This window comes from Hylaeus anthracinus, unplaced genomic scaffold (genome assembly GCF_026225885.1).
Source record: "Hylaeus anthracinus isolate JK02 unplaced genomic scaffold, UHH_iyHylAnth1.0_haploid 0, whole genome shotgun sequence".
Classification (NCBI taxonomy): domain Eukaryota; kingdom Metazoa; phylum Arthropoda; class Insecta; order Hymenoptera; family Colletidae; genus Hylaeus; species Hylaeus anthracinus.
The window spans coordinates 16,792,544-16,820,475 of record NW_026533254.1 but is presented as its reverse complement, the minus strand read 5'-3'; the positions used below and the strand labels follow the sequence as shown (position 1 = coordinate 16,820,475).

At 35.0% G+C, this 27,932-nt stretch overlaps 6 protein-coding genes across 10 annotated transcripts; 4 read left to right on the top strand and 2 right to left on the bottom strand.

Annotated features, from left to right (window-relative positions):
• The first annotated feature begins 216 nt into the window (after positions 1 to 216).
• Positions 217 to 5,583, top strand: LOC128896279 (4-hydroxybutyrate coenzyme A transferase-like). Of its 2 annotated transcripts, none has more exons than XM_054159530.1 (6): positions 217 to 663; positions 3,285 to 3,437; positions 3,696 to 3,935; positions 4,042 to 4,446; positions 4,587 to 4,853; positions 4,926 to 5,583. In XM_054159530.1, the coding sequence occupies exons 1-6, from the start codon at positions 465 to 467 to the stop codon at positions 5,108 to 5,110; spliced, it is 1,449 nt and encodes a 482-aa protein (XP_054015505.1). In that variant the 5' UTR covers positions 217 to 464; the 3' UTR covers positions 5,111 to 5,583. The 2 variants fall into 2 exon arrangements, with proteins under 2 accessions (XP_054015505.1, XP_054015506.1); XM_054159531.1 differs by having other exon boundaries at positions 521 to 663; positions 3,706 to 3,935.
• A 131-nt stretch (positions 5,584 to 5,714) lies between these two features.
• LOC128896280 (4-hydroxybutyrate coenzyme A transferase-like) lies at positions 5,715 to 7,811 on the top strand. Its single transcript, XM_054159532.1, has 6 exons — positions 5,715 to 6,056; positions 6,169 to 6,321; positions 6,405 to 6,644; positions 6,780 to 7,184; positions 7,257 to 7,523; positions 7,621 to 7,811. The coding sequence occupies exons 1-6, from the start codon at positions 5,888 to 5,890 to the stop codon at positions 7,809 to 7,811; spliced, it is 1,425 nt and encodes a 474-aa protein (XP_054015507.1). The 5' UTR covers positions 5,715 to 5,887.
• A 100-nt stretch (positions 7,812 to 7,911) lies between these two features.
• LOC128896278 (TGF-beta-activated kinase 1 and MAP3K7-binding protein 1-like) lies at positions 7,912 to 10,258 on the bottom strand. 2 transcript variants are annotated; one of them, XM_054159529.1, is made up of 8 exons: positions 10,227 to 10,258; positions 9,891 to 9,956; positions 9,737 to 9,816; positions 9,421 to 9,658; positions 9,209 to 9,341; positions 8,898 to 9,138; positions 8,576 to 8,832; positions 7,912 to 8,507 (listed from the first exon to the last, which is right to left on the bottom strand). In XM_054159529.1, exons 1-8 carry the CDS (start codon positions 10,241 to 10,243, stop codon positions 8,055 to 8,057), a joined length of 1,485 nt encoding a protein of 494 aa, XP_054015504.1. In that variant the 5' UTR covers positions 10,244 to 10,258; the 3' UTR covers positions 7,912 to 8,054. The 2 variants fall into 2 exon arrangements, with proteins under 2 accessions (XP_054015504.1, XP_054015503.1); XM_054159528.1 differs by lacking the exon at positions 10,227 to 10,258 and having other exon boundaries at positions 9,891 to 10,076.
• Positions 10,259 to 10,276: 18 nt separating this feature from the next.
• On the top strand, positions 10,277 to 12,838 carry LOC128894082 (uncharacterized). The gene is made up of 4 exons (XM_054155548.1): positions 10,277 to 11,120; positions 11,162 to 11,602; positions 11,665 to 11,811; positions 11,918 to 12,838. The coding sequence occupies exons 1-4, from the start codon at positions 10,768 to 10,770 to the stop codon at positions 12,432 to 12,434; spliced, it is 1,458 nt and encodes a 485-aa protein (XP_054011523.1). The 5' UTR covers positions 10,277 to 10,767; the 3' UTR covers positions 12,435 to 12,838.
• A 350-nt stretch (positions 12,839 to 13,188) lies between these two features.
• LOC128889701 (mediator of RNA polymerase II transcription subunit 28) lies at positions 13,189 to 19,424 on the top strand. Of its 2 annotated transcripts, none has more exons than XM_054147581.1 (4): positions 13,189 to 13,680; positions 13,790 to 14,129; positions 14,577 to 14,752; positions 16,587 to 19,424. In XM_054147581.1, the coding sequence occupies exons 1-4, from the start codon at positions 13,621 to 13,623 to the stop codon at positions 16,803 to 16,805; spliced, it is 795 nt and encodes a 264-aa protein (XP_054003556.1). In that variant the 5' UTR covers positions 13,189 to 13,620; the 3' UTR covers positions 16,806 to 19,424. The 2 variants fall into 2 exon arrangements, with proteins under 2 accessions (XP_054003556.1, XP_054003547.1); XM_054147572.1 differs by having other exon boundaries at positions 13,261 to 13,680; positions 13,790 to 14,144.
• Positions 18,428 to 27,750, bottom strand: LOC128889671 (E3 ubiquitin-protein ligase COP1-like). 2 transcript variants are annotated; one of them, XM_054147519.1, is made up of 8 exons: positions 27,547 to 27,750; positions 26,628 to 26,743; positions 21,529 to 21,692; positions 21,229 to 21,403; positions 20,599 to 20,923; positions 20,210 to 20,478; positions 19,960 to 20,138; positions 18,428 to 19,754 (listed from the first exon to the last, which is right to left on the bottom strand). In XM_054147519.1, the coding sequence occupies exons 1-8, from the start codon at positions 27,748 to 27,750 to the stop codon at positions 19,522 to 19,524; spliced, it is 1,665 nt and encodes a 554-aa protein (XP_054003494.1). In that variant the 3' UTR covers positions 18,428 to 19,521. The 2 variants fall into 2 exon arrangements, with proteins under 2 accessions (XP_054003494.1, XP_054003485.1); XM_054147510.1 differs by lacking the exons at positions 18,428 to 19,754; positions 19,960 to 20,138; positions 20,210 to 20,478; ... (1 more) ...; positions 21,229 to 21,403; positions 21,529 to 21,692 and adding an exon at positions 21,805 to 26,079 and having other exon boundaries at positions 27,547 to 27,688.
• Between the last annotated feature and the right edge of the window lie 182 nt (positions 27,751 to 27,932).

The window sequence follows — 27,932 nt, the reverse complement described above, 5'->3', positions numbered from 1 at the left end:
TCATGTGAAAGCATGACTCGACAAGACTGTAATAAATTACCCTAGAGTGAATATATTTTAGCCAAGGCATCATTAAGAACCATCGATTTAATTTGCTCGGAGCTAAACCTAGATGGAAAATTCAGGGACACGAACATCAAAGATACCAACAAGAGTTTCTCATCTATTAAACTACTCAGTGGTGGTACTTGTTTTACATGTAGAGTTGATTCTGATAATTTCGCGCCGAAGACGCGCGAGTGTGCTGCGAGACACGGTGACGGCTGGTTCGAGGATTTTTTCTAACGTATGAGAAACCCGTTTTACCGAAAAGTAATGCTATAAATTTCGCAGTTCATAATTTCCGTTTAATCGTATATTTCGTATACCTCGTCCAGACCGATTTTCAATATTTATTTATCGTCGTTCCACCCGACACTGTGCCCTCGTGCATCACTGACAGAACACAGCATATCCTTCAAACCATGGCTGCCTTGAAAGGGATAATCAACCTGTCGAGAACTCTTAAAACGATGACGTCTACGTCTCGGCCCTGTTGTTTTCAAATGTCGAAGAAGACCTACTTCACGTACGTGAACGAGCCTTCAATGCCAATACCAGGCAAGGAACCTTGTTGGCTTAAAACCGCCGACGAGGCCATCGAACAGGCAGAGCTAGATTCAGGTATTTAATGACTTCCTTTCAATCCAGCTGCCACGGTAATGTCACGTCGAGTATTATTTCCGTTATTCGATCGATTCCGCAGGTATCGATTTCTTTTACGAGATTGCCTTCGCGTATAAATTATCTTTCGTAAGAAGCTAACCTTGAAACTCTAGGAAATGAAACTGAAACGTCAATCTTATGCGTTTGACATTATAATGTAAATGTATTACAGAATTTTTCAGGAATTCGTGAGCCTGACCTCTTACTCGAGAATTCTGTTTCGTTGAATTCTGTTGAATTTGTAATATTTTCGTAACAGTCGATTAAAGAGTTAGAAAAAGACTGAAATTCGATAGATTTTGTTGGTAATGGAGCCTTCCTGTACCCCCCTCGTTTTTAATTTCAAGACTCGTTGCGTACCATGCGTAGGCAATGCATTGTGACGTCAGTACTATTTTCGCGCCATTATATTTTTCATTTGTACGTTTACGGTCCGTTACAAAATCGTGGATATTGTACTCAAAAAAAAGATGTTATCGTTGATGTACTACACCATCCAGTATTGATAACAAAATCGTTATATCTTCCTTATTGATAAAGAAATATTGTTCCACAGTCGCCGAGCGTATATGTACATTGCTTATTCAGCGTAACGCTATCATTTAGTAATGTTTGCGAAGCGTACGATTATCGCAAATTAACAATAGCTAACATTGATTACAATTTCGACGTTTATCCATCTTTCGATTATTGCGAACAATTAAATTATACGATGCAAAGGAAACAATAACTTTTATTACGTAACTATTTATGCCAAGCATACTCAATGAACGCCGATTACCATCGATTGACTTGATAAACGTCGGAGGTGGTAACATACGAACGAAATTGAAACTAAAATCTGTATCGAAAGTATAGAATTATTATAGTAACATCAAATGGTCTCACAATAAACCAATGATTAATTAATAAGCAAATTTTTTAGTTAAAAATGTTATTTTATCGAAGAAGAGGAGAAAGTACATGCAATGATGAAACGTCTTTTTAAAATGACTCGAGTGTTTTACCAACGGTACGCGTATAGTTTTATTTTATAACCTCTTTACGAAATCGTTAAGTCACTTTAATGGAAATTGAACGACTTCTGAGAATGTTAAGCTGCGATTCAAGTATACAACGTCGTGGACGATAATCGGTATCGCCTTTTCTGATGTACAATTGAACAAACAGTCATTGTCGTCCTCGTAATAGCGATTATCTTTAGGACCGTGTGAACGATAAACCGAGTTTATGCATTACGAACATTTTCTAGCGAAGAATAACGACTTTTATAATTAACGAGAGACAAAACCGTGCACGATTTTAACACGTTCCACTTGTCTACTATTAAACTCGTGTTAATAACATAAAAATAAATGATAAAAACATAATTTTAGAAAGGGTTCGGTATGATTCACGACGAATTCCTTGCGCATAGATTTCGTTCGAGAAGCTAGCATGATCGAATATAGAATTTCGGACAAACATATTAACCTCGAAACGAGTAAGCGTAGATACAAATACATAAATAAATCAGAACGAGTTGTCTCTGTTTACGTATTTTTACTATTTACTTTCCGATACGAGCTATCGATCTTTTTTTACTTGATAAATTTGTTTCCTGTAAATTATTACTATTTACTGCCATGTCAGAGTTGATATTTTAATGTCTCTTTATGGACTCATTGAAATACAAATGCATTTCAAATTCGATATGCCAGTCAGTTTGTATTTTTATGTTAATTTTATTACTAGCTTTTTTTCAGCATCGATGGAATAATCGATGTTAACGGTCGTTTTCAAACGGAACATTAGGTTGTTGAAATTTGGTATGGGAGAGCGAACTGAAAATTCATTATACTTAATTTGTACGTTTCATTTGTTAAATAGATCAAGCGCGCGCGATTTCGTGATCTCTTGCCAAGATGGAGAGCGTTTTGAGGTCAAGGTTTAAATACCTGCAGTCAAATACAAACAGGGGCTTATTTTAATATCGAAATACATCATAAAAAATTGTAATAAAAATCATCATGGAAACTATACGTATAACACGCGTAATACAATACTTTGGTATATAGCATATTTTTATACTCTGTTCACGAATATGAAATAAACGTTGTTCGTTTAACATTCCTTGTTTATTATCCCGTGACTAATTATATTTACAATAGCAGATTTTCCTTTTTGTAAATTTAACCTTATCTCTTCCCGTTATATAAATAGCACATTACATGATACACAAAGCAATTTCATTGCCCCACTTACTTATACATTCTGTTGGCTAAATTGCTTCGAACAGCGAATAAAATACTTCCATTGTTCGACTTCAGATGTAATTTCATTCACATTAGAAATAAAATTGAAAAAAATAATCTACAAATTTTCTATATCTTTCATGTATTTTTATTTATTTACAAATTTGCTCGCTCAAGGTCACCAGGGGTCTAATCGCGCCATACCGTTAAGTCTCGAATTATATAAACTATATATATATAATAAAATTAATATAAAAATACAAACTGACTGGCATATTGAATATGAAATACATTTGTATTTCAATGGGTCCATTTATACATATAAATTTAAATAATGTTTTACAGATCAGGTGGTGTTCATTCAGGGAGCAGCAGCAACACCTGTTGAATCTTTAAGAGCAATGACTGACTATGGTGTCCGATGCGATGTGAGAAACGTGCGATTGTATCATATGCATCTCGAGGGTGCTGCTCCGTTTGCAAAACCAGAAAACGCAAGTACGTTATTAATACTTGATAAATCTAATTTCTTTTTAATCTGTTCGAGACCAACGACCCATCACATGAGTCATGTAAAAAGATAGCAAAGAAGTTCATACTTGATCTACAAAGCAATTCTCTGTTTTATTTCCAAGCCACTTCAAATAATCCAAGTTATTTTAAATGGATCAAATTTAATATTCGCAGTATCTTTATTTAGTAGTGTATATATATATATACATAATATTTCTATGTATTATGACGCTTTGTATACAGAACATTTCAGGTCTATTAGCTTGTTCATCGGCGGCAATGTGAGAGCAGCTGTTCAAGCTGGAACCGCGGACTGCGTTCCGATTTTCCTGCACGAGATTCCACGATTATTCAAGGAAGGACACATCAAGCCTGATATCGCCCTTATCCAAGTTTCTCCTCCCGATGAGAACGGATACTGTTCGCTTGGTACCAGCGTGGATTGCGTGAGGTCTGCCGTGAGCAATTCCAAATACATCGTAGGTAAATTTTCAAATCTTTCTAATTCCACCTTCACCGTATCTCTGTCCATAATTATTCTACGATCCTTACTCCTAATCATTTAAATTTTAAACAAATTTCTTTATAGCGTTGGTAAACAAACATATGCCAAGGACATTCGGCGACGCTATCATTCACGTTAGCCATTTGGACTTCGCCGTGGAGCATCACACGCCGCTACCCATGCATCCTGTAAAAGCGCCGTCGAAGGAAGAGCAGCAAATCGGTAAAAATATCGCAGAGAATTTAGTAGTGGATGGAGCCACGTTGCAAATGGGTATCGGTAGCATACCGGACGCAGTGCTGTCTGCGCTGGGAAATCACAAAGATCTTGGAATTCATAGCGAAATGTTCAGCGACGGCGTGGTCGACCTTGTACATAAAGGATGCGTCACGAATAATAGGAAGAAGATGCACAAGGGTCGAATCGTCGGGTCGTTCTGCGTTGGCTCTCAAAAGTTGTACGATTTCATGAACAATAATCCGTTCATAGGTGAGGTCTCCTTCCATCACTTTCAGAAACAATAAAAACTGACGAATAATAATCGGCTTATTTAGATACAGTTCATAATCATTATTTGTTAGTAGTGGCAAAGCTCAGACACTTATGATTTTAAAAATAACCTCTTACAGAGATGCTAGTGGTGGACTACGTGAACGATCCGAAAGTAGTAGCTAAGCAACCGAACATGACAGCCATTAACTCGTGTATCGAGGTTGATATTACTGGACAAATCTGCTCCGACAGTATAGGAACTAGAATGTACTCTGGATTCGGAGGACAAATGGATTTCATCATGGGCGCAGCTATTAGCGAGGATCGCTGTGGAATGCCCATTATTGCGTTACAATCCGCTACCTCGAAGGGTGAGAGCAAGATTCAGCCTGTGCTCAAGTCAGGTATGTGTATCTAACATAAATGTATTCGTTACATTGATAAATAAATGCTAATCTTGACTTTTTTATTTTAAGGCGCTGGTGTCGTTACGAACAGAGCAGTCGCCCGCTATGTCGTCACGGAACATGGAATTGCCAGTTTATTTGGAAAAAGTCTTCAACAACGAGCGTACGAACTAATTCAAGTCGCTCATCCCGATCACAGAGAGGTTCTGGAGAAAGCAGCATTTGAACGTCTGAAGGTTATGCCAGCGCCATAAGCGTTTCATTGAGAATGTAACATCAACAAATTTTAATAGCATTTCGCGACAGTCTGCTGCGCACAATGAACAATCATTTGTGCTGAAGAACGCCATCGCAAACTATCTCTCGATTTCGTTTAATTTTCTTCTTGTCAGCAAAATAAACGCATAGAATCGTAATAGTCGAAAGCAGACACTCGACACCACGTATAACCACATTCTGAATAATTATGAGAAGGTTTTTCGTTGTAAACATTCAGGGGAATTACCGATTCTCGAAAAGAAATCTGAAAACTGCGTTTACTTTGGACAAGTATTTAAAGTTAAAAGCATCGATCGAAAACAGTGTATAATTTAAAGCTAAAATAACGACGATAAATACTTTTTATATGAAATTTAAAAACGTTCCTCTGTATAATACAATTATCCTTATAATTAGAGGCACATTGCATTTGAAACAATAAATTTAAAATAGAATGTACATACATGTATTACATTGTCTATAATTATTTCTTCTTTGCCTACTAGTCATAGGGCGTGTGTTACTTACACGTTCGTATCGAAAAGACTGAAAAATCGAAAACCGGTAAATGCGACGTTCAAATACTAATCGTGGAGATGGCAACGGATCTAGTATGATATGACGTGAAGTGACATTTGAGTTGTGAAATCCTTTAGATTATGTGTCATCTAAATTTCGACGTAATTGACTTTTATATCCTACCGCATCGGGAAACTTTTGCGGGTTTCTATCATTTATACAATTTTTAACGCGTCATATGTTTCACCGGCAAAATGTTTTGTATTAATTTTCGTCGAAACGTCGAGTCAGCGTTCGGTAAATTCACACCGAAAAGACCGTTTAATATGTGTGGCTTAAAATACATACGAGAACCATTGAATCCGTTGAAACGATGTCCACGATGGGTTTGTGTAGAAGATGCGGTAAAAATCATAAATTCAGGTATTTACTAATTCAATCGAATCGTTAAAAAGAATACTTAGAGATACAGACGTGTCAAACAAAAACAAAAAACACGAATTACTATTAATGCTTCTCAAACTCTTGCTTACAGAGCACTTGGTTTTTATACAAGGAGGCGCAGCAACGCCTCTAGAATTAATCCGTGCTATGACCGAACATGGTGTTTGCAATAATCTCCGCGGAGTAAGATTGCTCCATATGGCTCTTGAAGGAGACGCGCCTTTCGCAAGTCCTGAATTTCAGAGTACAGTATTCTTATGATTCTCAATTATGGAACCAATATAAAGTCTCATGTTAACGGAGCCACATTAAATGATTGCCTTTTAGAGCACTTCAGGTCCGTAAGTTTTTACATTGGAGCTAATCTCCGTGAAGCTGTTAATGAGGGTAGAGCAGATTACATACCAATTTTTCATCACGAAGTGCCCAAGCTTTTTTATGAAAGAAGAATCATCCCTGATGTCGCTCTGATTCACGTCAGTGTACCAGACGCACGTGGCTTTTGTTCCCTAGGCGTAAGCGTAGATTGCACGCGTGCTGCGCTGAGTTCGGCAAAAGTTATCGTTGGTTAATAGACAATCATTAATAATAAACGACGGTTATGAATCGAATAAAATAAAAGTAGAGGAATAACACGAATTCTGAAACAAAGCTCACGTTACGCATCTACTGATAACAAATTTCATTCCTAATTTGACACAGCTCAAGTCAACGAGCACATGCCAAGAGCGTTTGGGGATACGGTCATTCATTCCAGCCACATCGATTGGGCCGTGAAGTACGATTGTCCCTTGCCATGCGTAGCCAGTACTCCCCCAAATGAAATCGAACTGGAAATTGGCAAGATTATAGCACAAAGGCTAGTAGACGACGGAGCGACCTTGCAACTCGGTATAGGCAATATACCTGACGCTGTTCTCTGTTCCCTCGGCAATCACAAAGATCTAGGTGTTCATACTGAGATAATGGGTGACACGATGGTGGATCTAGCCGAGCGCGGAAACATCTCGAATAAAATGAAAGTTAAACATAGGGGTCGTATGGTCGCGTCCATGGCGATTGGTACCAAAAGGGTATACGACTTTTTACACAATAATCCATTTGTAGGTATGTGTAAAATGTGTACATCTGTATCCAATGTCTTTCATACTCCTGCACAATGCTTATTTACTTTCATAGAAATGCTTACGGTGAACTACGTGAGCGATCCTCGAGTAATATCGCAACAACCGAAAATGACTACTATTAATCCCTGCATAGAAATGGATCTTACTGGTCAGGTATGTTCAGACAGTTTAGGCTGTAAAATGTACTCAGGTTTCGGCGGACAGCTCGACTTCACACGTGGTGCTGCGATGGGCCAAGACGGCCGAGGGAAAGCTATAATCGCGTTTCCCTCGGTTACTAGCAAGGGAGAGAGTAAAATCCAACCTGTACTTAAAGTTGGTATGAAGCTCCAAATTCACCTTGCATTATTTCCTTAGAAGAAATTACTTTCCTGAATATTAATTTTTTAATCCAATCGTGATCGTTTCTTTAATAGGTGGTGGAGTTGTAGTAACCAGAGCCCACGCGCATTACATAGTTACAGAGCATGGAATAGCTCAACTCTTCGGTAAAACGTTGCGTCAAAGAGCGAACGCGTTAATTCAAATCGCTCATCCCGATCATAGAGAATGCCTCGAGAAGGCTGCATTCGAAAGACTCAAAGCTAATCCAACCAAATATTTGTAATCTCTGTATACGAACGTAAGTCACAATTGTATCAAATTTTCGTACCGGTTCAGAATTAAAAAAAAAAAAAACGTATACTTTATACACAACACTTTGTATGTACAGTTTGTGCAAATAAGTATATTGCTGATTGTTATAGACATTATACAAAATAAATATTGCATTTGTACAAACACAAGTTCTTTTTATAAATTATATTTAATTTATAAATACATTGAATGCTAAATATTAAAGTTTGCTTTGCTAAAAATTTATACCTTCTGGTAACGTTCCTTCTCGCCGTCTTCTCTCCACGTTCTCGTAATACTCGGAGAAATTCACGTAAGGCTTAATCCTAGCGTTTCTATCCGTTGGTCTTGCACCAGGTGGGTACATATCCGACGTCGTGGAAGTTTCGCTCGTCGATGTATCGAAATTCTCATCGGTAACTCCTGTACTCAAATAATCTTCGTTCTCGGGCATTGTGGTTATCGGAGCAGTTTCTACAATTGGATTAAATCTAACCGATTGATTAGTAGGACTTTTCAATGCGTGGGGAAGCGGAAAATTAAAATTTCGCACAAGAAGAGTTATGTCGTCTCGTTTACCAGTAGTCACTGTACTTTGAGAGTTACTCATATTAATATCATGATGAATTCTTACAACTTTATCTACGACAGCTTGAGCAACTCCTGTTAATGTGGACTGCACGCGAAACTAAAATTTATTTCATTAGAACATGTATTTTTGCATGGTTCTATAATTACTAATAAATACTTTCACACCTGTTCAACTGCTATAAGAGCAAGTTCTTTATTAACTTGATCGGTACCACTTGCTTCTTCTAATGATTTATAAAGACCACGCGACATAAGTAATAAAAATCTACAAGAATCGTCAAGTTCTATCCCGCCATGAATTTCTGGTTCGGCGATAATAGGCTCTGCTGCGGCTGGTGCTAATTCGTCAAATTCTCTATATCCTCCTTTAACAAGGTAGTTTCCAAGACAACGCGTATTTTCCTGATTCCCAAGATGAGATCCTTCAACATAAATTACTTATCATTTGCCAACAAGACAAAGATTGATCCAAGTATCATCAACACACCTTGTCTTATGGAATCAATGTCCAAACCTAAATGGGATAATCGCAACAATTCATCTTCATTCCGTAAATCGTGATCAACGCTCAGCTGTATAACCCTTAACACTTGATTGCTGTCTGTTTTACACAATAACGCCCTACTATCGCCAACATTCGAAACATACAATCTTCCACGATACACGAGCGCTACGACCGCGCTTGTGCCTGCTGATAGCTCACAGTTTAACGAATTTAATTTATCAACCTGTATAAAAACGATCTATGCAAATATTTATCAGTTTCATTACTAAGCTCAGTCAAGAATCCTAACTAACCAAATGAGGAAATTTTTGGTACGTTTCGTACGAGTTTAAGCCATCAGGTATATCAAACTGTAAGCTAGTTCGCTCAGCCAGAAGATCACCAATTGAATCTAGATAGCCTCGTTCTACGGCTATGAATGCTTGCCTGGAATGATATATTGTTACAAACGAATATTTTCTGTAAATTGCACTATATATTCTCACATATTAATTTATATTGTTACCTAAGAACTTCTTTGATCTCTTCATCCGTCGATTTACCATTCAACTGCCCGAGTAAAATCTCGGCAGCCATTCGTTGCATAGCAAAATTTGCAGCTTTTGTTCCTTCGTGGCCATCAAACACACCATAAAGGAACGTTGAATCATCGTAACGGCAATGAAAACTGCGATCTTCAAATGGATGCTCCTCTTGTCTATACCCATCCTCGCGATAAATTTGATTCGTGGAAAATCCTACTCCTAAGTGGACATTTGTGAAACATAAATATTTACATTGTGCATTTAGAGGTTATATTACAGAGATTTATTGCTACGCACCTGATTGCTTGCAGACTGGCAAATCATCCGTCCAACTGTACTGAGTGTCCTGAAAAGGCATTAAATTAGGGCGTTCTGCCCTAGTTGGCATTGTTAGAGATATTTAAATTAACTTTGATGAAGATTTCAACTGATATTAGGTATACAGACTTACGTTTGCAACATATCGACTGGGTATCGATCGATGTTGCCAACCTCACTCGATGAAAGTATAGATACCCTTTGAAATAGATCAGTAACAAATTTAAATAAAAATAAATATACGCTCATGAAGTACGCTAAACTAAAATTGTTTTACATATTAAACTTATAGAAATTATAATTATTCTTCATTGCAACGTTTGACACTCGAATGCAACAAATTCAGTAAATGTCTTATATCTATAAATATGGTAAGATTGATATCGATCTACATTTATCGATTGAAGATCCATTTGAAAAATTTGAAATAATCGAAGCTTATTTGGAATACATAAATACTTTTATGTACCTATTTTCTTGTAACATTTAACACAAATTTTGGAATATATTTTCTGAAACATATTTTGCGTTTTACTTTACAGAACCCTTGTACTTCATTGATTTCAACGGAATGTATGCGCGTATGCCATTAAAAACAAAAGCAGTTCTTAACACGAACTCTTATCATACTGACAAATCACATAAATTTTCGGTTCATCAACAGTACAAATTTTCGTAACTAATAAACATCAAAATTACAAGATATGTAATAACTGTAATCGCAAAATAATGAATTAATCCCACTAAATACAACATGAAAACCTGACAAATTACCCACAAACTGTCAACAAAACATTCATTAAATTAACACAAAGGAATAAATTGTTAAACAGGTTATTATGTATCAGATATTTATTTAAACCTTGGCCCTATGTATTAGTATATCCTCTTATAAATTATTTTTTATATATATAGGTACTTTGTAAGTGCAGCTAAATATTATTTTTATAATTCTCTATTCTCTTTAAAGAACTGCTCCCTTCTTGAAGTATCCATCTTTTAAAGGTTTTATGATATATTACTTTCCAAAGGAAAACATGCGTCGAAATCCACGAGCAGGTAGCGGCCTTACAAAGACGCAAATAATGCGTCAAGCAAAGGCCGCTGCCGTGGTGCAAGAATTTGAAAAAAGACACGATGCAGATATGAAGTATCAGCCAGATCCGCTCAAGACACGTAAGAGAATCCTTTCGTATGAGCCAAAAAAGGTGGACTTTAAAAAGCCAGGGATGACCAAAGCAATGTTAGCTAGAGTAAAACAAGCAGAAAAATTTAAACAAGATTACGAACGCAGGCAAGCGGCGGTAGGCGGTGATCGGGTACCTAGAAGGACACCCGCTCCGATAGGAGGTGATTCCAGGTCGCGACAGTAGTTAAATCTGATTTCAATGAACAATTGTAAAGAATGTTGAATGAAAGAGAATTTAAATTTCCTTTGAACCTTCATAATGTTCATTGTTACATTCGAGTAAAGAAAATATCTCCAAGGTTTCCATTACCATACAAGAAATCTCTTTTAATTAGGATGGGCAGAGAAAGGATACCAGCGTCCAGAGTAAAATCACGTTCTCCATCCGCGTCTCCTCCAAGAGCTGGACCCAGTCAAGTGAGACCAAAGACACCTCAGAAAGCTATATCTAAGAAGACCAATGAATTAGCTAGAATGTTGAATGCCGATGTAATCCAAGCTGAACCAATTGGAGCTGGACCAATCAGCAACATTGTGATACCACCTGGAACAGTGAACAATGAACGAACTACTGTTGTTAGCGTACCACACTCGGCTGTACAAACTGAATCGAAAATAACGTCGGAAGTGGCAAATCGGTCGATACAAGTGATCAGGTGAATTCATCTATTTTGATTTCACCTGCAATAGTAATACAAACTCTGTTTACTTTTGACAGTGAAACTCTTAATGAACAAGAAGCAGTAGAAGTTAAAGTAGTGAACAACAGACTAACAGAATTACAACAAGCTAGAAGAGATTTTGTTATTGCTGTAGCAAATGTTGGTGGAAATGCTGTTAATATTGGAGATGAAACTCCTCCTGCTGATTTTTCTTTATGGGATGACAGCCTGCCACCCAGCCCTCCTAGATATGTCCAAAAGTAAAATTTCAAATACTGTATGCAATGTAGCTTTGATAATAATATAACTGTACTTATATAGAGTCCATGATATCGAAGACGAATACCTCAAACCAAAATATGGAAGAGATCATCCAGATATTTTAGCTGCCCGTGAATTTTTGGGACAAAAAGAAGCAGCCAGAAGAATGGAAGAAGAATTTGAAAGAATAGCAGCATCTGAATATATGCCAGATGAATTACAATTAGATGTTCCTTTCGAAGAAGAACTTTACCAAGATAAAGACATATCTTGGGAAGAAGATGAAGAAATTGGGGTGCCTATGCCTCGTCCATCTAGAGTGAAAGCTTATACAGCTCCTGTGCCACAGCAACAGAAAAGTTTTCAATTTAAATCCTTTGATCCAGAAGAACTCGAAAGATTCTTTGATCTTGAGCGTTTCCCTCCTTGCCCAATATGTGGACCACCACCAGGTAGAGAAGATTTACATCCCGATTTATGGGAGTTGGAAGATCCATGGTACAAACCTCCTCCGCAGCCTGACATGCCAGATCTTATGGAATTCGATTTAATGGATTTCGACTAAAGTAACACTGACCTAACATTCACCTTCTTTGTCTAATGCTAGCGTATTTCATTGCAAATAATTCTTTACGATGATTTCCTGTAAAATATTTACGCCTCGTGTAATGTAAAACTGCTAAACATATGTAAATAGTAATAATAACAACATTTTATACTTAACAATTCGAAACACTACAGCTTGCTTCAGCTAAACCTAACCTCTTTCGAACACATACGATCATAAATTTAACATGTTCATCTGGTCTCGTACTCATATATAATTGTGAAATCAAAATATTGAATAAATAAAGAAAGTACAGTTGCTCAATAATTTTACGGCTTTAATTAACGGTCATCAAATTTAAATCCTGATAAATCGCATATAAAAGTGTACACTGTACAATGCTGTACATATATACATGACTGTACAAAGATGATACATAAACAGAACCATTGAATCAAAATCACTTTTAAATTCCAAACAAAAATTTAAAGAAAAAATATGGAAAAATTTTATAGTTAACAAAAATTTTAGAAGGTCCAAACACGTTATCTTTGAAATAAAAAAATTAGATAACCAATTATAAACATTGCATGTATGGTTATTACATGCATAATATATAAATCATTTTTTTAATACTGTTTAAATATTTTTGTAACGCAATAATCGTGCATTTTATTAATTAGTACCAGTGGTGATGCAATATTTAAAAATTTTATATTTTTATTAAATATATTAAACAATTAGTCCGGAAAAAAAGGATGAATATGCTTCGTTCATAAATAGAACAATTAAACAATAAATTCAAATGTACCCTGATATCAAATATTTTCTTTGCTATCTATATGTATATCGATTACTATTTAAGTATTACTTGACTAACGTCGTAGAAACAACATGTGGGAAGCAGTGGGAAGTGTAGTCTAAAAAGTTAGTCGTAGATATTATATCAATTTCAATATTACAAATGACATAAAACACGCCGCACTAAATGTCACAGAACTTAAATATCGTACCTAATGTATATATTAGTGATTGTGCGTGACGTTTCATTTAATTGTAATGTTTTCTTACTATCTTCTTTAATTGATAAACGTGTACATTAACCACGGACACTAGTTTTATTTTAAACCATTACGATGGATCTGCCGTATAATTAAATTAAATTAATTATACATCTTATTTGTATATAAATACCTCAAGTATAATGGCGACACCCACTAATGGTAACGGTAACCTAATCGACGAGTTTGAAGAAGCTTTTCAGGTATAGTCTAGAAACTATTATGATTCGTTATCAAATTTTATTGTTTTACGATATTACAGTTTATATATGTATATATACTTGTTTTTTTAATTCAAAGTATTACTTGCAGCAATGTTTGAGTATATTAACAACAAAAGACGAAGGGTTAGGAAACAATGGGATCGGAGTATCTGGTGGCTTGACTGTGGATAAAGAAGAAGCTCGCAGCGAAGTTGAACAAGTTACCCTAAGATTTATAGATCTTGCAAGGCAAATGGAAGCTTTCTTTCTACAAAAAAGATTTTTACTGTCCGCCTTGAAACCAGAACTAGTAGTAAAGGAAGATATCAACGATCTCAGAGTAGAACTAGCACGTAAAGAAGATCTTATAAAGAGACACTATGATAAAATTGCAGTATGGCAGAATCTGTTAGCAGACCTGCAAGGTTGGGCTAAATCTCCAGCTCAAGGTCCGGCCCCTAATGGTGAGAATGTTAACACGTTCACAGTCTGGACATTTAGAAATCTATGGTTTACAATTCATATATAATTTGTAAGACTGTGAATGTGTTACAAGGGTATTCTAGCCTGGCTAAATTCATATAAAAATATACAGTAGATTTAAAAATGTAGTTTGTATAATCATTGTAGGAAAGAAGTAATTTTTATCACAATTTCAGAGTTAAAAGTATCTTAAAAATTAACAAAATGGCAGTAATTAAGTACCAATGTTTTATACAGTTTTCTGTAAAGTTTCCGAACAGTCAGGATTTAAATTATATGTTTATGAGCTATGTTTATAAAGCTCAATCAAGACTTTTAGAAGCATACTTCTAAACTTTCCAAATGCTAAACTAGAATACCTCTTTAAAAGATTGTGCAACGTAAGTGTGCATAATAATTTTGCATTACATTAGGTTTACCAAATGGTACCCAAAGTGGACAAAACCAACAGACTGCAAATGGAGCTGGAAGTGCAACGATGCAGCAACAGCAGCAAATATTGCAACATCAACAGCAGCTCCAGCAGCAACAACAGTTACAACATCAAATGCAACATCAAATGCAGCAACAACAACTTCATCAGCAACAGGTATTTAAGTAATACCGTTACGAGCTGAAACTCCTGTATTCAGGCAGCTGTTTAAAAATTAGCGTTGGAGATAGATTTTTTAATGTGACGCAATACGATTATCGAAAATGCGTGACAGCGAAAATTGTATATTTGAAGAATGTTTCTTTTGTTGTGGCGGTCATAGTTAACGATAACATCTTGAATTATTATTCTTTAACATTTATCACGCCTTAGTTGTAAACCCAAACTTATCGATAATGTAAAGTATTCAGAATTTCTTTATGCAAAATATCGTTGCACCATACAGTTATACTTATGTCGTGAGATTATTTATACCCGCTATAATGCTCTTGTTCTAAACGAAATGGTATATTTATTGTTATTAGGTTTTTATATTAATCGTTACAATTTGAAAATGAATACCACTATCGAATGATTGTACATGCCTGTGTGTATGCATGTGGGTGTGAATGTATAAGATGTATAGATTAAACTGTTAAGTAATCTTTTTGTGATTGAAATATTCGTCAGAATTGTAGAAACTATTTTTGCTCCTTTTTTTTTTAAAAATAATAGCTATTCAGGACATAAAATTGTTCAGTCCTACCGCACAAAAAGCAACGTACATTAGCGTTGCCTGTAATCAGTGCCTTATATAATTCCTATCCACGAGAGTGTAACGTGTAAGAAAGAAAAATTAAAGTGCTTTTATTAGTAACTGCGATATAGAATTATAAAAGCATGAATTTCGTTTATAAAAGAAGAAAGTATCGGATAGATATACTTGCATAAACACGTTGTAAAATGGTGCCAAAACGATTATTATTAAAATGTGTACAAATGTTTAGCCAAAAACCGACATAATAAATCTGATAACGGCAATAAAAAATAAATAAGCACAGATTATTCTGCTTAACGTTAATAGTAAACCTGATGATCCCTGTTACGCATATATTATAGTTAGGAGCAGATAGCGATATTTGAAATCCAATGTGACTTCGTAAACAAAGTATATACTTGCATACATGTATACATATCTGTTTATATATTTTAATTTTTCTTTCACATATTTTCGCATCATATACATATTCCTTCACATCACGTATAAAAAAAAAAATTGTCAAAGATATAAGATATTTCTCAGTATTCATAAGCCTTCTTGTTTATAATATGATAAATATCTTTTGCATGTAAACGTATGCATGCGTTCTGCATCAATATAAAAGCTATTAAGAACGAACGCCTTTATATTCGAAAGATCATGTTGAAATCTTATCGATGATAAATCGTAGTATAATTACACGTCAAAGTTATTTTATAATTATTCTAGCTATTCTTCTGTATCTCATAAATCGACATGTGTCTTTTTCACACGGATGTCTTAGATGTGATATTAATCTAAAAACATTGCAGCAATTCGTGCAAACGAATAACTGCAAGGAAACGTGTGCCATTTCTCTTGTGTTGTTTTCACGTGCAAGTAGATGTTGCAGAATAAATCTCTGTTCATGGATAAAAAAAAACAAACATTGTGCTTTCTTTCATTTCCCTTGCCTATCTAATTACTGTTCCTGACAACCTATTATATTGGCTTGCAACGAATCGTAAATTCCATTTATTATTTTCACTCGTAAATCTATATATATCTATATAAAATATATGCATGTATGTACAGTACTTTCGAGGTCTCTACGCTAAGTAATATTAATGGTATTGTTGAATCTTTGAAATATTTACTTTTGAACCTACATTGTTTTTCTATTATCATATAGGACATTTGATAAAAGTATATATAAAATATAATGTAATAATAGTATCATTGCGCTATAGAATATTTGACGTGACATTGCAGGTACAACAAGGAACAGGTGCTCCTCCTACAACAGGTCTTCAAGGGGTTGGAGTGTCTGTGGGCCAACAAGGGATGTTTATGACTCAAGGAGGAGTAAGTGTGACAGGTGCAAGGGCAGGATTCCCTGTGGGAGGCGTAGGAAGTAGTGCCCTTCAAGGACCACTAGCTTTCCTGGAGAAGACAACGAGCAATATAGGAATGCCGGAAAGGCGGAGTTGACGCGGAAGGGGGAGGGGCCGGGGTCGGGGTCGAGGAAGAGGCAGAGGAAAAGGACGAAGTGCCGGAGGAAGTCTTCCTCCGCCACCGCCACTCCTCGATACTTCGGACCCGTCGTCGTATGCTGCTGCTGCCGCAGTTGCAGCTGCTGCGGCAGCGCCCCTTCCCTCTCCACAGCAGCAGCCTCCACCACCGTGTACATGAACATGTTTACACTAGGGCTGGGACTAATTGTCGAGTTTTCCTGTATTCAAATATTCCGACCTTTCGTTAATTTCAATATTTAGAATATCATTCGGAAACTTGAGTATTCGAATATAATGCTTCAGAGGCATGCAAGACTATGCGATTGCTCAGAACACCACGTATCGAAGAGCAAGGTGTCCGCAATTTTTGTTTATTGTAAGGTTTACAACGCATCGTTACCTTTACTTAAAATTATTTAATATAATAAACAATAAGCAGAGAAATTGCGAAGTGCAGCGCTCAAATTTTTTTTACAGGACGACACAGTGACTAAGGCTAGTTGTTCGAATATTTAACGATTTTCTAAACATTTTGGTAAAAAGAAGTTAATGTATTTATATTCAAATAGTCCTAGCCCTAATTTATAAACAGAGTTGGGCATTAATCGACAGATTTTTGTAATTAATCGATTATGCGACGCGTTTGAAAATTTTGTCGCCAGAGTTAATCGCGATGAACGTTAGCTGATCAGTGATTATATCATTTACAACAAATAACGATTGATGATTATATTAACCGCTAGTCAGCCATCATCAGATAACAAACAATATTTTATTTAGATAAAAATCGATTCGTATAACAAATAAAGTAAATGATTTACGATCGATTTAATCGATAGTAATCAGTATGAGAGGATTAAAGGTGTTAGACGTAAATAATTACGATTAGTAATTTGTCGTATAATCTTATTTACACTTGATACCGCTAACCCTTTCACGCTAATTATCGTGCAACATAGTCGGTCAAAATACTTATCTTACTTATTTAATCAACGATAATAACGAGCGATTACTGTAATCGCCAATCGTTATTTTGATTAAAGCTTGCCCAACACTGGTTTGACAGTAATTTAATTTGATAATGTAAGATACTGTTCCTATCCATCGTTGTTGTGAGTTTATAGTCGCCGTAATCGAACCAATTTATAAATGAAATTTAGTGGCTTTATATTTTATCAACAATTTCTTATCATTGGATGTTTGTACATTATTTTTTAAATACTTAACGAATCCACTTCAGTAAACAACTTAAATTAAATATAGCAGATTTTTATTTCGCGCGTTCAAATATATCGCAAAATTATAATTTATAAGTAAAATTTCCAACGATGAAAAATTGCCCGTAAATTAATGAAACCACTAAATTTCATTTGTACACTGTTCCTATGTCGGAAATTATTGTGATCGCTGATTTCTCTAAAGAAAACAATGGATTTTGTTTCCATTCCAAAGCATCGAAATGCTTGTCGATTTAGTCCTAAGAATGTGTTGCAAATAACTTTTTGCGACACGTAGGGGAAACTACGTGTGATACAGATATGCGTGTCGCAGACCATTAGTTATTCTGAAAAAAGCAGGGTATCCATTGAAAAGATGTAGTTAAGTAGTGCCAGTTTTATTAAATCGTTTCAACATAAATGACGAACATGTAATATTATTTAGTATACTTTGTAAAAATATTTTGTTCGCTTTGCGACTCGCGTGAATCGCAATCATTCGTTCGAATACTTCGCATCAGTCTTTATACTGTAACAAACTCGGAAGAAGACTATGCAAAATGTGATGTACCCGTGAAAAAGAATAATCAGTTTGTCTTTTAAACTATGTAAGGGGAGTGGCAGTAAGAACTGTACATAACAATGTGTGGTAAAAAAGTAACATAAATTTCACATGTACATAGAATTAGAGGCACGTTTTTTTATACAATAAATCATGTATTTTATTATATTAAGTTCGAATAATTGTTAGCACTTTTACAAGTCGTATGTAATGTTTACACAAATGTTGATCAAAACTGTCGGATGTATTTCAGATACGACACAAATAAAGTGTAAATTGCCAAAATAACGATATACCTCCCGCGGATAAAACCATCTATTAAGCCATTTTTTGTACAAAATTAGTATATATTTTATATTCTTTCTTTTTGTGATATCGTCGTACAAGTTTATTCCTGTTGTATGCCTCTCTCCTTTATTTTATTTTTGTTGTATAACATGGTTATTAATAATCATTGACGTGCCCATTGATTACTATTAACCGAATTCAGCTTTTTACATAATATGAACAAAATCAACTGTACAAGAAAATTAAGAATTCATTATATTTGTACTAAATGCTGTCGTACTGTAAGGTAATATAATTCTGTACAAAAATGTAACGATTACAAATTTGATAAGTTGTGTGAATTTTAGTTCAATTTTATTTTACATTCCCATTGATTTGATTCGTTGTTTTCTTTCTTATTTTTGTATTCGAATGTAATGCATTTACGGGTATATGAATAAATGTCGGAATGTAAAAAAGGAGGTGGTGGGTAGCGATTATATAAAATGCGTGTTTTTATACATATGCATAAAAAAAAAAACAGACAAAACATATATGTATATACACGCGTGTATACACATATGCATACGTATATATAAAAATAAAACATACAACTTGCACCGTTCAACTTAAAATAATTGTAAATTTTAATAACACAATGTTTGTAAAAATTGAATGAGCGTACGAGTTGGACGACCCGTCATTCCAGCTGGTATGTACGACAGTAACTCGTCAGGTCCAGGACCCATTACTCCAGCTATATCTAAATGCAGCCACGGTGTATCGTTTGGAACAAATTCTCGCAAGAAAGCAGCCGCCATACACGCGCCACCACCTTTGGTTTTCGCCATATTATTTACATCAGCTGACTTAGTTTTCTCTGTAACCAATATTGTATTATTCTACATTATTACCTTCTCTAAAATTTAAATGATAAAATTAATGTTTTTTTTCTCCGATATTCATCGATAGTAAATATAAACTATTGTCAGTCTTTCTAGAACATTTACGAACTTTTTCAGATCCTTGTCAGGAATATTAGTTACCCCCTTAAGAGTATAAACAAAAGTTCTAATTTATCTTACTTGTCATTTCATCAGTAAAGTGCTGCCACAGAGGAAGTCTCCATACTCGATCACCAGTCAGTAAACCAGCACATTTTAACATCTCAAACAGACCAGTATCATTTGTAAAGACTCCAGTTGCTGCTCCTCCTAGAGAGGTTCTCATTGCACCAGTTAGCGTTGCAATATCCAAGATAAATCTATATACATACACAAATTATTGTATACATCTATATCGAATCATACGATATTAAGTCTACTTGGTAAGTACCTTGGGTTAAATTCTTGAGCGTAGCAAAGTGCATCAGCAAGAATCAATCTACCCTCTGCATCTGTGTTATCTACAATGATAGTTTTACCATTCATTGCAACCACAAGATCACCAGGTTTAGTTGCTGTGCTTGAAGGCAAATTTTCAGTAAGAGGGATCAAACCAACGATGTTTACTTTCAATTTAAGTTCAGCGGCGGCACGAATAACAGCCGACACGCATGCTGCACCGCTCATGTCTGCACGCATTTCATCCATGTCAGATGAAGGCTAAAATTGTTATTCATATAATGATTCGGCTGCAAGATTTTCTCAAGTGTTGATATGTTTGTCTTGATTTGATATGTTTATTATTCAATAAACTTGCTACTCCACCTAATAATATTTTACCTTGAGACTAATACCACCAGCGTCGAATGTAACACCCTTTCCAACGAATACAATTGGCTGAGAATTATCGTCAGCACCTTTGTACAGCATCTCAACGAATTTGGGTGGTTCGGAACTGCCTCTAGCTACACTGAGGAAGGAACCCATTTTTTTCTGTTGCGCCCATTCTTTGTCGTGTACCTGAACGCTAATTCCTAATGGAGTGAGGACTGAGCTCACTTCCTGAGAGAATATCGTAGGGGTCATCAGATTGGCTGGCGTATCCGCAAGTTGGCGTGCCCAGTTTTGTGCTTGAGCTTTGATATTTCCGACTCGCCATTCTTCTCTTCACATAAAAATGCCATTATTAGTATAAAATTCAACATCTGTCTGAGGTTTTCTTATAATTCTTGCTAAGCTTAAACAGTTCCCATTCTTCACACTAGATAGCGCCACTGAATTATGGTACCGACACCATAGATACCTATTCATATTCAAAATCTGTATTTGCAATTAAACTAAGAAAATATCTAAGAGAAAGCGAAATAACATTGCATCGTATTTAACAAGGGAATAAATTAGTCTACATACATATAAATAAATCTATAAGAGTACATACTTTGTAAATAAAATGAACAGAATTATACTCACTCTTCTTCTTGATTGAAGAGTGAAATTTTGGGAAATATCTTCCGCTTTTCCTTGCTTCTCGAGCCTTGAAAGAACCACGTTGAAAGTGCAGCTCCTTCAGCAGCAGCTTCTGCATCCTCTAAGGTCTCCAACGTTATATCTTTTATATCCACGTCATCCAATGCACGACAACCCGCTATTTTAACAAATGATTAAAATAATTATTAAATCGTAATATGAACATCGACTATTAAAATTACTATATTATCTTAGGAAAATATATGTTAGAAGAAATAGATCCACCACAAAAGAAATATTTACCTGCTGCAGCTATACGTACACTTTCTTTTCCTTCGTGTACTTCTTCCTGATGGTTAATGCCAAGGTTTTTCTTTCCAAGACCAACAACTGCCACTCCTACATAATCCTTCTCGTCCAAACCCCAAAATACTCTAGCCTGACCTAGCGGAATTTTTGGACCTGCTCTGTAGCGGTACAAGCATTTAAATGTTATTTAAAATCTATGAAATATGAAAACGTACATTGCTAAGGTAAGGGGTAAATTTATTGTACGATCAAAAATTTTACTAATGAATGTACTGAGACACAAATTCACAAGTTTATTCGTTACAATAATTCTAGGCGTCATTTATTAGCATATGCTGCAGCATTTGCAATTTTTAAAATATAATCTAAAAATATACTATCCTTCACATACATTCTAGAATATACTTCTTTAAAATTACTCTAATTTCTCTAACAATTATTCTAATTATTAATTACAATTACAATTACTTTTTCCCACAGTTAAAGCTACATATTAATTCACAATTGTATTGTTTGCTCTATAGTGGATTTACACTAGCAATACATCAAAAATAGGCATCACAATTATTCCCAATGTATTCATTATTAATAAAAATGTATAACAGTACAGAATTCCTTGTGAAATATAATATAGTACAATGTAAAACTATATTTTCATTACCAAAATTCGTTTCCTTGTTTTAAGTATACACGTGATGTAAGTATGTAAATTTGTCATGGGGTTTATCATATTTGTAACAGCATTTACTTTAATATTATCACGTAAATAGTAATGAAACTATTGAAAATTGACACATTGATATTTTAAAAGACGAGTCGTGAAAATGGTTTGCTTAAAATGTACAATTCGTAGCTAAGCGAAAAAATATTTAAATAGAAAATAGTAAATGTAAATTTTTCTCTCTTTTACACATAATGAAATTACTAGTAATTACACTTTTTATCAGAAAGCTATTATTAGTAATTGAAATTAAAATATATATACATACGTTATAAGTACTCTAATTCTATAAATTAAAAGTATTTACAGTTTACTATTTTTTATCGCATATTTCATCTTTTCTTAGCTCTAATGCTAACATATGAAGAATGTATTAACACTGATAGTAGGAACTTAATGCAATCTAAGCACATTCACTATTCCTTAGCTGAGATAATATTCTTGGCACAAATTCAATCGAATAGACAGCAATCGGTATCGTTTATATCGGCTTGTATATTCCTACTCTATTGAATTTAATTTATTAGGCTATTTGGCAAGACATTTACTACAAGAATCACATCATACAATTAGAGTTGCATGTTCACGTCAGAATTTTCAGTGTGATCTGACAATTTAAAGTGTTCTTTTATTTTTTTTTATCCACAAAAATACTTTTTATATTTTAGATTATTTATAACAATAAACTTTTCTGTTCCATTTGTAATTTACATATCATATATGATACACTAAAACAAGTTACTCTATTTTAAAAATTAGTAAATAATTTATATCGCGTAATTGTAAACGGATATTATTTAATACATAATGAAAATTATGACCAAAATCGGATAAAAATAAAATCAAATTTATATGATTAGAACATTTTATTACATATGAATTGTGCTAATTACTGTGCAAGTAACTTTCATTTTGTAATGCATTAATGCATTAAATATTACTACTAAATTAACATGAAATTATAAAAGGCCACATTCCAATATTATAAATGATCAGACAGAAGGCATGTGTTCCTAATGTTAACATAAAATATTTATCATTAAGATTCAGTCTATTAAATTACAACTAAAATAGGAAATAATTAACCCAAAAACACAATAAGTAACAGTACCAATATTTTTAGTAAAAAATATAATTAGAAGAAAATATTTGTGCTGCTCAACACTCAGAGTATTACTCTAACTTCCTTGAATAAGTTAGTCTCTAATAATTTAGATCTCCGTGTAACTAACCTTTTAATTCCTTTTAATTTATTTAATTATTTTAATAAATAATTTCGTGTAACAAACCTGTTAATTCTTAAAATTTTAAATCTTTTAATTCCCCTTGCAACAGATTGCTATAACATTTAGAATAAATCTTTGCTTCCCTCGTCATTGTTCGTGTCCAAGCACCAAATAAAATAAATTTCAAAACACACATAGGTACGCGCTAAACATCATATTAAACAGCGATCATATTCAAACCAGTTCTAATATTTTAATAATCCCTTGAGAATTCGCAGCTACCACGACATTCGACATTTGCTTCCAACAAACTGCAGACACAAATTCATTCAGATCTTCTTCTCTTCGTTCTTGTATTTCTAATATACTTCGAACAGCGTCAAACTTATAGGAGAATAATTGTTTTGTGAGTCCTTTGTAATACACATACAGTGCATTATTCTCTGATCCACATGCCACGTAATCGCCATCAGTGGCTAGACCAACGAAATTTTTCTCGTTTACGTGTCCAACAAACGAACGCAAACAATGTGGATTGTTGATATTCCACATTTTTAACTGCGAATCGGTGCTCGCTGATACTATCTCCTCCTTGTTAATAAACTTAACGTACGAAACAGCTTTACGGTGCCCCTTAAATATGCACAACGCCTCTTTCATGTTACGTAAATCGTAATAGTGGACGCAATGATCTGCTGATCCAAATGCCAGGTGACACGAGCTTCGAGGATTAAATTTTACGCAGCATACATTAGCTTTCGCTTCTAAAGAAGCAACGGAATGATCGTTATTCAGAGACCATAATTTAACTCTAGCATCGTCTGAACCAGATGCTATGAGCCTAGTGTCTACATCGTTGAAGTCTACGGACCAGCATCTCTTCTCGTGTTCTTGAAACGCCTTTGTTCTTTGACCAGTCGCAGCATCCCACACTGTTACTGTACCTTCGTAGTCTGACGATGCTAGCATTCCTTTGTGAAAGGAATTCCAAGACACGCAGGATATCTTCGAACTGGAAACCATCTCTACACAGGGATAGTGAATGTCTACCGTGTCCCTTATAACAGCACTATAGTCGAATACCTTTATACGCTTCGTGACGCCAGCTATCGCGAAAAATTCGTTATCCTTGTCAAATTCTATGCTCGAGACGATAGTGGAGTTATTAAAAATATCTGATGAGTAATTCAATGTCGCCAATGGACGTAGAGAATTGTATCTGGAGAATTTCACAAGATTTTCTCTGAAAACGTCAAGCCCGGAGCTTGTACCGTGCCATGTCTCGCTAGGAGCTTGAGGCTTGTGCCCAAGGAGCAGCTCTTTCGCTCGAGAGTCGAAATAACATTGTACGAAATCATCGAAATGAGCGTGCATTCTCTTTCTACGTACGGCCAATGTTGAACCTGCTGTATAATCACTTTGTTTTTGATTTACTGGAGGATTAGTAGTAAATGTATCGTTTGCGGACACGGGCGCTTTTTCATTTGGTTTTACCATGTTTGAATCTATTATATCTATAAGGCCTATCATCTCTCTTCTAATAGCCGACACCTGCGCGGTATCATTTTCGCTCGATCTCTTCAAATCTTCTATCCTGGGACATTTGCTCTGGACGTCCCTCAATATACTCTCGACTTCTTCCATATCCTTTTTAATTAATGCTATCTCCTTCTGCAATTGCTTTTTCTGTTCCTCCTTTTGTTGCAGTAAATGGGTTAAAAATTCGTGCAGTAGTTTGTTTTGTGCCGCACACGTTTCCGCTTCAAGCAAGTGCTTCCTTTGCGTTAATACTTCTAACATTACATTTACATCTGGTAAAGTGAGATTAGCAGTCTCCGCAGCTACGATATCTCTCAGTCCATCGTAAGGTGGCAGAGATATATCTGTCCCTAAAGATCTGTGTCTACCGTCAGCTGTATACGAAGACCCTAACTCAGCGAGACCCTTAATTCGAGTTTTGTATTTTGAAATTAATTCGTGTAACAAAAAGTTTGGAAATATATCTTGTTGTGTCAACGAGTAGCTACATTTCGGACAACGCCCGTTGGCTTCCAGGGATTTAACTATGCAACGATAACAAAATGTATGACCGCAACGCGTGATATGAGCTTCATCGATCACCTCAAAACAAATAGGACAGAGATAATCATTATTTTTATCTTCGAGTGAGCCACTAATCCTATGGAGAACATTTGCTGATTGGTGTTGTTTACTTATTCGACTACTACATTCGCCAACTCCCCTACTACTCCCAGCGGCGCTATCGTTTCCCAAGTTACTATCACCGATAGCTGACATTATTCTTCGTAACTGAAATTAAGTTGTACTATATTTTATCATATCGCTTAAAACATATTTAATGATGTTAATATGTCTGTATTTAATTTCATGTCGTTCGAAGCCTCTTTCACGTTAATAGTAATTTTGATTTGCTAATAACCAGTTTAAAGAACCAACAATTTTGGAAATTGTTACTTTCGGAATAATATGCTTTTAAACTGATTTTTATATAATAAAATACGTGTGGTAACTCCTTCTGCGCGGCAAGCTTTTTGCTTCATATCATGCGTACAATACCGTCTCTCAGTCTAGTCTCTCCTGAAACAATGAAAATAATGCTAGTGAGCTTGCGGGACATAAATTTCACTCGAAATTCAAGAGTTTTATTAACAGAAAATACTTTATGAAAAAGTTTTTAAAACAACAAAGGAAAAGCAAATCTGAATATTATGTAAAGCTCAGGCAGCATTATAACAATTGTTTCAGGCTGGAACTATCAACAAAACATTTTTACATTATTAACATTAATCCACATAATTTTCAAACGCAATTACAAAAATAATATACAAAATCGTATCGCGCGTTACAATTTACGTTTGTCGCGATTCTGTGCCATTCGACGTGTGCATTGTATTTCTTTGACTAACCAGGTATTTGCTCGAAGTGAAAAAAACATAGTTTAACATCAGGTGTACGATACTTATACCTGAATATAGATACTTATCTACAACCTGGTTTCACATATTGTGCAAAGAAAAATGTGTTCGATGAAAAGAACATTAACACAGATTTTACACAAACATGTGATACAAAAATATGCAAATTATGGAGCAAAATATATTATAGGTTATGAAATACAGACTTACAACAAAAGATTTTTTTGTAGTTTTCCTTTAACTAGTTCATTGTATTTAGCTGCTGTTGGAGTCAACGAAATCTTCTTTTCATCTTCGGTTTCATATACACCGAGCACCAATCCTTTCTGTAGAAAATTAAAATAGCATGAATAAATGTTAAACAGAGGAGGTCTTCTGCAAATTCGTTGCGGATTTATCGGAAGATACGGTATAATGTAAATGATACATATGATATCAAAGATAAGCAACTGAATAAATGTTTCCATAAGATATATGTACATATTTTTAATTCATATATTTTTTAAACATTAAGTAGCTTTGATATGAGTACCATATTTAATTATATTTTTATCGAATTTTGTCCAATTTTCTAGGTGAAAAGTACGGATACTTAATCACCAAGGATGTTGAAGTATGGTTAGCCATTCAGGGTTATGGTACAGTCATACATTCGGCGAATGTTGAACAACACGCTCTCCCGTTTTATAGAGTAATACAACTGATAGAAAGAATCATTCGTTTAAAAAATAACAAAAGAGTACGTTTATTGTTTGATATTCGTTGAATGCAAAATATGTAGCTACGCCATTAAGTAAGCGAAACCGCCAAATGGCGTCATCCCCAGCGAACGTGCCAAGTATGTTACAGTGTAAAAGAACGAACAGCCTTACAAAACAAGACCGTTATTTGTTAGAAAAATTTGACTATGGTAAGAAATAAATTGAAACTGTATTCTGAACACTGATCGCTAAAATGATTGAAAATTTGCACATTCCGATAACACGTTTTCTCCCTCTTTCTCTTCTGACAATTTTCAAAGCAACGAAAATTCTTCGTTTCGATAGTTGCATAAAATGGAAATACGCTGTTTCTTCGCTAATAGAACAGAGACGAGTACTTTCTAAAAATACGAATGGACTATAATTACCTTCATGGTCGAGATGCAGGATAAGAAACGTAACTGCGAATTTCCGTATTGCAGACTCTTACCCCTGATAAGAGACAATGCCATAATTTGTTCAAGAGAGCATTTAGGTTGATATATGTATATACGTATATCTATATGGATACGCAGTGTGACCAGATTGGTTGTCTTTTTGAGCATGCGCACTTGGAGAACAACGGTGTGCATAGCTAGTGTTATGGGCGTCAAAATCTAGCGGGCCCCTGACCCTAGCCAATAAGGAGATCAACTTTAATAACACGACCACGTGATTTGCGACAGGACCGAAACAGCAGCCGCTACACCCCAAACATATATACATTTAAATAGAATGTACATAAATTAATATTCATATATCATAATTACAGTCA

What these genes read in the sequence shown, in the direction of transcription:
- LOC128896279 (XM_054159530.1), top strand. Translation starts at nt 465, where the DNA reads ATGGCTGCCTTGAAAGGGATAATCAACCTGTCGAGAACTCTTAAAACG. An exon ending in TGCAAAACCAGAAAACGCAA is followed by an intron (nt 3,438 to 3,695) that starts GTACGTTATTAA and finishes CTTTGTATACAG; the next exon opens with AACATTTCAGGTCTATTAGC. An exon ending in GAACAATAATCCGTTCATAG is followed by an intron (nt 4,447 to 4,586) that starts GTGAGGTCTCCT and finishes AACCTCTTACAG; the next exon opens with AGATGCTAGTGGTGGACTAC.
- LOC128896280 (XM_054159532.1), top strand. Translation starts at nt 5,888, where the DNA reads ATGTTTTGTATTAATTTTCGTCGAAACGTCGAGTCAGCGTTCGGTAAA. An exon ending in GGTAAAAATCATAAATTCAG is followed by an intron (nt 6,057 to 6,168) that starts GTATTTACTAAT and finishes TCTTGCTTACAG; the next exon opens with AGCACTTGGTTTTTATACAA. An exon ending in ACACAATAATCCATTTGTAG is followed by an intron (nt 7,185 to 7,256) that starts GTATGTGTAAAA and finishes TTACTTTCATAG; the next exon opens with AAATGCTTACGGTGAACTAC.
- LOC128896278 (XM_054159528.1), bottom strand. Translation starts at nt 10,006, where the DNA reads ATGAGCGTATATTTATTTTTATTTAAATTTGTTACTGATCTATTTCAA. An exon ending in CCAGTCGATATGTTGCAAAC is followed by an intron (nt 9,817 to 9,890) that starts GTAAGTCTGTAT and finishes AATGCCAACTAG; the next exon opens with GGCAGAACGCCCTAATTTAA. An exon ending in ACCAAAAATTTCCTCATTTG is followed by an intron (nt 9,139 to 9,208) that starts GTTAGTTAGGAT and finishes GTTTTTATACAG; the next exon opens with GTTGATAAATTAAATTCGTT.
- LOC128894082 (XM_054155548.1), top strand. Translation starts at nt 10,768, where the DNA reads ATGATATATTACTTTCCAAAGGAAAACATGCGTCGAAATCCACGAGCA. An exon ending in ATAGGAGGTGATTCCAGGTC is followed by an intron (nt 11,121 to 11,161) that starts GCGACAGTAGTT and finishes ACAATTGTAAAG; the next exon opens with AATGTTGAATGAAAGAGAAT. An exon ending in GGAGATGAAACTCCTCCTGC is followed by an intron (nt 11,812 to 11,917) that starts TGATTTTTCTTT and finishes AATAATATAACT; the next exon opens with GTACTTATATAGAGTCCATG.
- LOC128889701 (XM_054147572.1), top strand. Translation starts at nt 13,621, where the DNA reads ATGGCGACACCCACTAATGGTAACGGTAACCTAATCGACGAGTTTGAA. An exon ending in AGTTTGAAGAAGCTTTTCAG is followed by an intron (nt 13,681 to 13,789) that starts GTATAGTCTAGA and finishes TATTACTTGCAG; the next exon opens with CAATGTTTGAGTATATTAAC. An exon ending in AACAACTTCATCAGCAACAG is followed by an intron (nt 14,753 to 16,586) that starts GTATTTAAGTAA and finishes GTGACATTGCAG; the next exon opens with GTACAACAAGGAACAGGTGC.
- LOC128889671 (XM_054147510.1), bottom strand. Translation starts at nt 25,779, where the DNA reads ATGTCAGCTATCGGTGATAGTAACTTGGGAAACGATAGCGCCGCTGGG.